This window comes from Plectropomus leopardus, chromosome 6 (assembly GCF_026936395.1).
Source record: "Plectropomus leopardus strain MGB_pleo_1.0 chromosome 6, ASM2693639v1, whole genome shotgun sequence".
NCBI lineage: Eukaryota > Metazoa > Chordata > Actinopteri > Perciformes > Serranidae > Plectropomus > Plectropomus leopardus.
The window spans coordinates 17433514-17443292 of NC_142181.1; the positions used below are offsets into that span (position 1 = coordinate 17433514).

Below are 9779 nucleotides of genomic sequence, written 5' to 3' on the forward strand. Positions count from 1 at the left end.
ATTTTCTTCTGTCATGTAGAATTGTCTTCTTCAAGTACTTTCAACCTGGCCCAGGTACAACAGTTGAAAATTAGCTTTTGGCTAACACTGGCACATTTACAGTAATGTGTATTAATGTGCACTGGCCCATGTCAAAATAAAATCATAAATAACATAAAATAAATAAGACTCCACTGATGCCAAGCACATATTGATAGCACCATACAATCTCGGGCAATTAAAGGAGCAGAAATGACGTGACGTGTTCTGTTTCTAAGGAATCCAGTAGCAAAGCAGCCAGACTTAATGGATGGGTTGTTATACCACTCACAGAGCAAACACATCACATCCATTCTCTTTTGCTTGATGCAACTTTAGCTATCAGCATCCCTGAACAGCTGACAGCAAGCCCTCGTGTTGGGTTACAACAAGATACAGAGCAGGGGAGGAGGGGGAACTGTGAAACATACAAGAGTATGCACACACATATACCATAAACATCTTACCCCACCCTCCTACCCCACCCTGCTTGCTGTGAGCGATCCAAGAACAAATGTGCCTACTTCATCCCCAGTACGCCATCCAATGCCGTTGAATGGAAATTCTATATTCAGTGCACACACAGCACACTCCACAGTGGCTGAGCCCAATCTGGCCGCCCCACCAGCAGAGCTGATGCCTGTATGGGGCTGGAACTGCCTGTAGTGACAGGCAGCTTCATCACTCCAGCGAGGCTTTTTAAAAGGGCACCGGTGTAAATCACAAGCGAGCTGTCATTGTTGTTGCTGACATTTAGAATCAAAGCAGGAGAAGAGGGAGCATTCGGTCTGAGCTCAGCTTCACTCTATTGTTATGAATGGTGCAGCTGTGTCTGTGTGTGTGTGTGTGTGTGTGTGTGTGTGTCTGTGTGTGCTTGCATGAGAACATGTTTCGCTGACAGAGTCTACAAGCACACTGGAAGATACTGACACATTTTTGACAAAATGTCATATTGCCCATGTGCTCACATAAATTATTCGGTGTGCACTGTTTTAATCAGTATGGATTTTTGTGTGTGCAGTGTAAACAACCCACATACACACGAAAATCTCCAGGTGTACTCCAAGCTCAAGATCTCTGCTGCCCTCTGCCTGACAAAAGAGACTAAAGACTCAGCTGCAGCAGAGACAGCCATCACTGTGTTAAAGGCAAGACAGCCCACTGATTTCAGAGCGACCTGACCTTAAAATTGTAGTTGGTGACAATGATAAAAAAAAACTGTTAAGCTGTAAAATGAGAAAGTTGGTCTGTCTGATGGGTGGTGCTTGGAATTTCAGTTGACTGGATTTAACATGGTGGAGGGGTCACAAACGCATCTTTCTGAGAACATTTGAGGTGAAAAAAAGGCTTTTACAGAATCTGGATTAACGCTGTAGCTTCACCACAGTTTACGAGCAATGACCGACTGACAGCTAATTTGGAGACTCGGCTCTGATTGGTTGTTTTGGGTGCACCGTCGTTGATTCTAGAGGAGGCTAATAGAGGCAGTAAGAAGAGGAGAGACAGAGAAATGTTTTTTTCACAAACCAACTGTCTCATGAACTTTCAGGATATATTGTCAGTTTCAGTAATTTCGACAGATTTTTTCATGTTACCTAATGTAGCTTTAACATTCTTCTTTCCAAATACATCTTAATCCGTAATGTATAACATTAAAAAGATTTAAAACTGCAGCCATTAACACTTCTACACAGATTATGCTGTTGCTGTGGTGTAAGCTCTAAACTTGGCTGCTCAAGCCAAGAACAAAACAATCTCAGGCTTTTGTTTGATAAAATCACAAAGTCATAAAATACTGAGCCCTGCTTTGGTGATACAGGGAAAATACTTTTGTGGGTTTTTTTTGTAATACTCTCATTGCAATTTTGATATTGTTGCAGACAACACTACTGAGTAAACCTAAATAAAACTGTGATCATTGAATTTCTCTGTACGCATATCTGACAGGATCCAAAGAAAAGTGTCTTAGCAATACAAAGTTAGCTCATAATTTTATTATTCCTCACAAGCTGCATTAGTCGAGGCAGTTCACCGGATCAAGTGTTGAAAAATAATGAGCTAGCCTTTCAGCTGTCTAGGATCGACTACTTTCATATATTCTCCAGTCCTACCTTATTACCTTCCCATGCACCACCGGTAAAGGTCAATAGGGAGGTTAGAGGCAAATAGCTCTTCAAAAGAAATTGTCTCATGTAAAGCATGACTCAACAGCTCATTGCAATGCGCCACAACAGCCGCAGTTGTAATTCCCCTACCTGTAAGATCAGACGGTTCCCTCATTAGCAGCCCCTGGGCACATTAATCATCCTTAGGCTGGGCAATGGGTCAACATGACTGGCTCATTTCTATGCATTAGATTCATCAGCACTAAGCCTATTTAGCAGGGTCGGTGACACTCCTTAAGTAATTTGCTTTAATGAGAAGATTGAGAGAACTGTTGCATGTAGTGCTGACCCCATGGGGTGGCACTAACTGAGTAGATATAAAGCTGTAATGTGTTTGCTAATGTGCATCGTGACTTCAAATTATCATTTGGAAATAATGGCTCGATGGTGCATTGATAAAAGTAGTTTTAACTAAAGTTAACTTAAAGAACGCAATTATTTTCCCAGGTTGCCACTGTAAATAAAAATGGTTCTCAGTTGACTTATCTAGTTAAATAAAGTTAAAATAAGTACTTAAATAAAAACATTTGTGAAATAAGAGATAATGCACTCTCCAAACACTGTGCTCATTTACATATAAAGAAAGAAAGCAGCTGAGGGAAAAACGTGTGTATTCCTCCTCAACTCAGTCAACAACATCATCAAAATTCCTTAATCTTAACATTAAAAGAGACCTTTCTACAATAATAATCTTATGAACAACAGCAGCAGCAGCAACAACTCGAGTCTGTCTCTTCCATTGAAAAGCAAGCTAAGCACTTCTGCACTATCTATAGAAAACATGAAAGCGGCCGGTACAACTGTTGATAGCATGTTGAATATCCAGAGGATGATTTGAGGAGGGATGAAATCCCCTTTGTTAGCAAATGAACAAAACACGCCCCCCTTGTTTATCTGCTATCCCTCTCCGTCTGTCACTGTTAAAAAGAGGGCTAAATATGTCAATGCTGTTTTTGTACTCCAAATATTAACCAAAATACATCACATTACATAAAACCTGTCACTGAGCCAGGATTTTAAGAAAAAAAGCCTTTCAATTTTGTAGAATGGTGCCCGAAAAGACACATGACAGAGTCAACTGGACTTCTCAACAGTGGGGGATGTTGTACCAGGGGCTGTCCTGGGGTGAAATATACACAGAAAAGATGGGGGACACTTTAACTGTGTAGCCAACAAGGTAGCAATAACCAATATAACCAATAACACTGTGCAGGAAGACGAAAAAAATTGACGTAATATACAAAGAACTGCAATCCGTTTGACAAACAAAGTTGGCATGCACAGTAAGAAATGGACTTCACATGTAAATGTTTGAAATTTTGATACATTTTTCAATTCTTCTGACTGACGGACCAAAGGACTACAAATAATCACAGATAGGACACATTTAAACATTAGGAGCACTTCAAATATTTATCAGTATTTTGATATGTGATGCTAAGCCGCTTAGAACTAGCTCAGTGGCAATCTGGCGGGTTTGAAGAGGTTTTATTATTCTGAAATCAAATACTTTGTTTAACTGAAATAAGACAAAAACCCACTGTTCTGCACTCTCATTCATAATTCAGGAGAGAGAGGTTATTCAAAAATAGAAATGCATTGGTCCCACAAGTTAAAGATTAATGAATCACCTACTGTGTATGTCCCCTAAATCCAATAACCATCCTACGATATCCTATGATTATACTGACATTTACAATACATTTTAATGAGAATTGAAGAATAATTTAGCAATATAACAACCTTTTATGAACTACACACACCTTTAAATAGGTTAATGTGTGAGAGCTGAATGAGAAAAACGTATGATATAAAGTGACTGTGAGGCCTATGAACCGTGTATGACTGTATGAAGCATCTGCAGACTATCTGCATACCAGATGGATGGAAAGGGATCAATAGGAATCCTGCAGTGCTCACCGTATGCTCACTGCTGTGTCTTACAGATCAATAAACCATTACAAAAAAAAAAGAAAAGAAAAAACGACAAGAGTCATGGTCTGGGGGAGCCTCCATCTCATTTCAATACACTCACTCACAACTGAGCCAATCTGAGAAGAGGACACACTTTCTCAATACAAGGCCAAAGAGACCATGAATCTTCTAAGGCTTTAATGGCTAAAATTTTTCAAGAGCATGCCAAGTGGAAGTCAAGGTTCAACTATCCCTCTAAGGAGTAAGGTCTACAACACAGATGCACTGTGAATAATGTTCGGCAGTTTTTATCCCTCCACAGCAACTAAGATCAAACACGAGCATTGCATTACATGCTAGTATTATATTGTTTTGTGTGCAACAACATGACCCATTTCATGTGAGTGAGACAAAATGTGTGTTGACTCTGAGCACCTTTACCAGTCAATACATTAAATGAGTTATCAATAATTCTGTGCAGTGAAATTGCATTTGCAGTGAGGATGATAAACACAGAGTCTACTGTATAGTCCCATAACTATGGACACACGCTGCTTTATTAGCTGCATGGTCAAATTAATCACAAGGTGGTGTGACTGGATACTCACTCAATGTCTTTCCTGACAGACCCCAGTAGGTCTTCCCTTTCCCGGATGGCCAAGAAGTTGCCTTTGGTTTTGTGGAATTCATGTGTATAGTCCTGCATAGAAAACATATCAGAGCAAAAATGAAGGAAAGGGATGGCACAAGAGCAAACCGTGACCACAGAGAAGAAAAAATTGAAATGGTAAATGGACTGTACTTGTTTAGCGCTTTTCTAGTCTTTTTGATCACTCAAAGTGCTTTTAGAGGACATTTCACATTCACCCATTCACACACATATTCACACAGTGGTGGCCGAAGCTACCATACAAGGTGCCACCTACTAGGCAGTAACCATTCATACGTAGGCACACGCCGATGACGCAGCGTCGGGAGCAATTTGGGGTTCAGTATCTTGCCCAAGGATACTTTTACATGTTGCCCGGAGGAGCCGGGGACCCACTCTACCTCTGAGCCACAGCCGAACCAAATTTATTGTTTTTTACAGAAAACAAAAACATGTAAGGTAGAATACATTAAAAAATGAAATAAAAAATAAACTAATTGGTTAGAATGAGAGGGCAAACCTGTAGGATGTCTCTGTGTCTCTGGAGCGTGTGCATGAGTGCAGCGTTGAGAGAAGCCGTACCCGGGGCATTGGTGTACTCTGCCATCTTGTCATTTACAGCAGTCAGCTGACAGAGATGGAAGATAAATTAAATGACAGAAGGACAAAAAAAAAAAAAACATCAGGAAAACCAGGCGATCAGCAGATACGATAAAGACCCAAAACAGAATCCAAATACAACTTGGCAAATATGCAAAACACAGTAACACACATACAACATGTGTCAATTCAAGGATGTGTACTTTAAATAAAAGGGATGTCTTTCACGCCAAATCATTAAATAATGCAACACATGATGGTGTTCTGTGCCCTTTTGAGATCAGATTATTTTTGACGTACATCTTTTGTATGTGTCCATAACTTTAAACATTGTACAGTTAATTCCATTCTTTTGTCATGATCTCTTGTCATTTGTGCCTCTCCATGAGGAATAAAACTATGTGTCTTAAAGAAATAATCTTTAAGATTTTCATTCAAATAAATGTCTTTTTATCTCACTATCACCAAGTAACACAGTGATTGAGCCTCCAGATGAAAGCCCTTTCGTCTGCAGTTTTCTGTAATGGGTGTCTAAAGGGAAATTCCTGTGAATTCACAAGCATCGCAGTTAGTGATGCATTTTTGATCACACAGCTGTGGTTGGTCTGCAAGAAAAGGTAGCCAGAGCTAATGCAAAAGACTCACTCCTCAACTTACTTGTATGTGGGGCAGCCTATTGTTTTTTTTCATTCTGTTTTTACATTGTAAGTAACAATCAGACAAAAGAGCAACTTAAAGAAACAAGTGCAAATCCAAAGAAAAAAACAAATTTGGTGCTCAGGAGACAGCACACAGGTGACACTATCTGGATCTCTGGCAAATGATATCCCAAAACACACCCGCAATTACCACTCATCGCCCTCTGTGCCACCAAAAAGAACAAAAACAAAGATTAACGAGATTGTAACTTTAAATCTTTGAGTTGAACTGAGCCAAATACATAATAGCACTTCAGGGTCTAATGCATGTGAAAAAGTGGAACCTGCGGTCTGCTCTTTCCTTGATGAAAGACAAGACCCATGGCATAAATCCTGTGCTGTTCTTATTACAGTCTTTTTGCTGGCCTTTCACGGGCCATTGGCGCGTGAGAATTTACTTACTTTGGCCAGCAGCTGTTCAATCTCCACTGACATGGTGTCAAACATCCTGTCTTGGGTGGAGTTGTTTAGCAGCGGGGTGGTGTCTGACCTTGAAGAGGAAAAACAGAGAATGGAGAACAAGTTCTTGTTTGTGATTGTTTTCTGAAAAAGTTGTAAAAGAATTATTTTTTTAAAAGATTTCTCATGTCTAAATATTATACAATATACTTATAATAATGAGAGCCATTTTATTGATTGGACGATACACTATCAGAACTAGAGGTTTAGCGTAGCACCTTAGCTTTACATTAAGCATGACCTGATATATACCTCTGAGAAACATAATCTACTCAAATCTTAAATGTGACTGACCTTTTTTAGATTAAATTACATAAGTGGTAACAGATTTCTTAGCTGGTGATGGTTTAGTGAATGTCCTATGTGAGGATGCATCAGCAAAGCTGTACACTGTTTGTTGCGTGGGGCATCAATTGGCAACACATAATCTTTCATTTACAGATGACTGTATCAGGCCACAAATTATGTAAGAATCAAAATTTAAAGTTGTGCTGGAAGTCAGTTTCATCCTTACAGCTCGTAAGTAGTGGCTTGCTAATCAAAAGAAACAAAAGGCACACTGATGGTGTTACAGTAATAGTTCTTTTTTACTTGTCCTTCTCCTTGTATATCGTAGCTAGTGAACCGCCACCTTTGGGATGGTACGGATACAATGTATTGTTCATAGACACTTCCTTCCTGCAGCCAACACTTTCCTGTGCTGGCAAGCCTCCAACCACATTTCAAGGCACTCTGACCACTTCGGCTACCACTTTTGCACCTTCATGATTCTTGAGATTGTTAAATAAACAATTTTTCACTCATGCGTTGTTTTTTTTTTTAACATTCAATTAATCATGGACATGCCCTATAACAGATTATTCCCCTCATATCTGTTTAAGATCCAGTGTTTAGGATTTAGGGGGATCTTTTAGCAGACATGGTATATATATGTTTTCATCTATCTATAATCACCTGAAAATAACAATTGCTGTGTTTTTTGTTACTTAAGTAAGAGCTGTTTATATCAACATACTGAGCAGGTCCTCTCCCACAGAGACCACCATGCTGTTTCAACAGTATCCCAGAACAGATAAATCAAACACTGCTGTTTGGTGGAGCCATCTGTGTTTTTGTGTCGGCCACCATAGTTGTCCTACATTCTTGGCACATTCAGGAAGTTTGAGTTCTGAAATCTCACTGCTAGATGCCACCAGGTTTGGAAATTAGCAACAGTCACCAGCCAAATGCTGGTAAAATGCGCAAGTGGCTGATAGTTTGGTGTCACTTACCAGCCAAAGAAAAAACAATGATAACCTACTGAGTGGGTGATAGATATTGGATGTCACTAAATCCTACACACTAGACCTTTAAGTATTAGGCATGCATCTCTTAACTAGCACGAACTAGAAGGGTATAAGTCACATTGAGATGTAACTAAAAATTATTCTCATTGTCAATTAATCTGATGATCATTTTCTCAATTAATCATCTGGTATCTAGCATATTTAAAAAAATGTGAAAATGGCCAGTAGTACTACCAGGAACCTATGGTGACATCTTAAAATTCCTCAATTTATCCAAACATCCATACGCAATACAATAATATTCAATTTACTATCACATATGACAAAGAAAAGCAGCAAAACCTTATTTTTGAGAAGCTGAAATCAGAAATGGTTGTACATTTTTACATAAAAAGTGTCTGGAATAATTTATTCATTATATAGAAAAGTTGCACATTAACTTTCTGTTGATCAACTAAATGATTAATCAACGACTTGTTTTAGCTTAAAATTACTATTTTAACCATCACATCAATGACCTCGCAATCCCAATCAGGTCAAATGTGTTCTTGCCTTGATTAACTAGTAGTAGTCAGCAGCAGTTTGACATGCTTGGTGTTGTTAGTTAACTTAACCTTCGCCTCACTCCTTCTAAGCATACCATAACTTGCGTGACTGAGAATAATATACAGGCTTTTGCTTTGGGCAGTTGTTAAGATCTTACGTGTCTCCTCGACGTCCATCCCTGGAGCTGCTGTAGCTGGTACAAAGTTTACTGAAGGAGACCAACTTCAGGTCCAGTTCATTCTCCAACTGTCTGGCCTGCTTTCGCAGATCTGTACCAAGGGACCACACATGTGCACACACACACACAGAGAGAGAAAACATTTTAACATATAAAAATGTCTCTCTCCAAGAATGAACAGTATATCATTTCTTTGCTCATTACTTCTGATTAAATTTTACTTTCATAAAATATTTGTTTTACTAAATTGCCCTAATATGCATTTTTTGAAAACATCAGATCTAGATACATATCTTAAAAAATATCAACGTAACAATATGTAATTCAAAACTAACTAAAATTATTGAATTATGCAAATCTTACAACTCCATTTTATAACTAATTGGGTAAATCCTTGTGTCTTTTCCTACTTGTGTCCATTTCATTTATTGTATCTTTGTCTGTCTGGTTTGTACCTACTTGTGTCGTTATTGTCATTTGTAAATTTTTGTATTGACGACTAAATGTACTACTTCTGAAACTGTCATTAAAAAGTAAAACTTATCAACGTCTCATTGTAGTTTGTTGCCAAAGTAAATAGCAACGCTTTTTGAAGTTGTACCACTGGAGTGAGCTGAAAGAGCTAACTCACATCACTACTTTAACAGTGGGAACGAGAAATAAAACGTTTTCTGCTATTTGCCATCTAACGTGTGTTACAGCTGGTACAATGGACTCGTGTATGTTGTTCATAAACCGTTTAGAGAGGCGACACAGATTTAACAGCTTAAGGAATAACGCTAATTTACAGATATGTTAGCTAGCTTGTTGGGAGCTAGTCGTTTTAGAGACACGTATGTGTTTGAAGCACCAGCCAAACGCGCCGACAGTGACACCGGCAAATTAACTGTTGATATTACTGACAATATACTATATGCTGCTTTACATTATGTTTCTTAAAGTCCAATTTTGTTCCCTTACCTTCCCAGTAATTGCTGCCTCCTATTCCTGCCATCTTTGTTGTCCTGCGACATCACCAAGTTCCGGGTTGCGTCACGTGTCAATAGAAGACGTTCCACGTACAAAACAAAAAAGTAGAAAAAGGGGTTTTTATCGCCCTCAGCCGAGCTTGTCAGGTAACACACTATTTGGGCTCCACATGTACTATTCCCAATCACATAAACAGCGCCACCCAGAGGCCATTTGGGGATTCTACTATATATATATATATCATATACTATGTATACTGTCAAATTGTGTTTTTGAACATAACTTTATTGTTTTTTT

The 9779-nt window shown here is 38.8% G+C and overlaps 1 protein-coding gene across 1 annotated transcript in view; it reads right to left on the bottom strand.

The window, feature by feature from the left end:
* Positions 1-9606, bottom strand: part of gosr1 (golgi SNAP receptor complex member 1) — a 30029-nt gene extending 20423 nt beyond the window's left edge. Inside the window, exons 1-5 of the mRNA XM_042486688.2 lie at positions 9474-9606; positions 8493-8604; positions 6447-6534; positions 5267-5374; positions 4706-4797 (exon numbers count right to left, since the gene is read on the bottom strand). Coding sequence (XP_042342622.1) covers positions 4706-4797; positions 5267-5374; positions 6447-6534; positions 8493-8604; positions 9474-9507 — 434 coding nt within the window. The 5' untranslated portion in view covers positions 9508-9606. The remainder of the gene's footprint in view (positions 1-4705; positions 4798-5266; positions 5375-6446; positions 6535-8492; positions 8605-9473) is intronic.
* Positions 9607-9779: the final 173 nt, after the last annotated feature.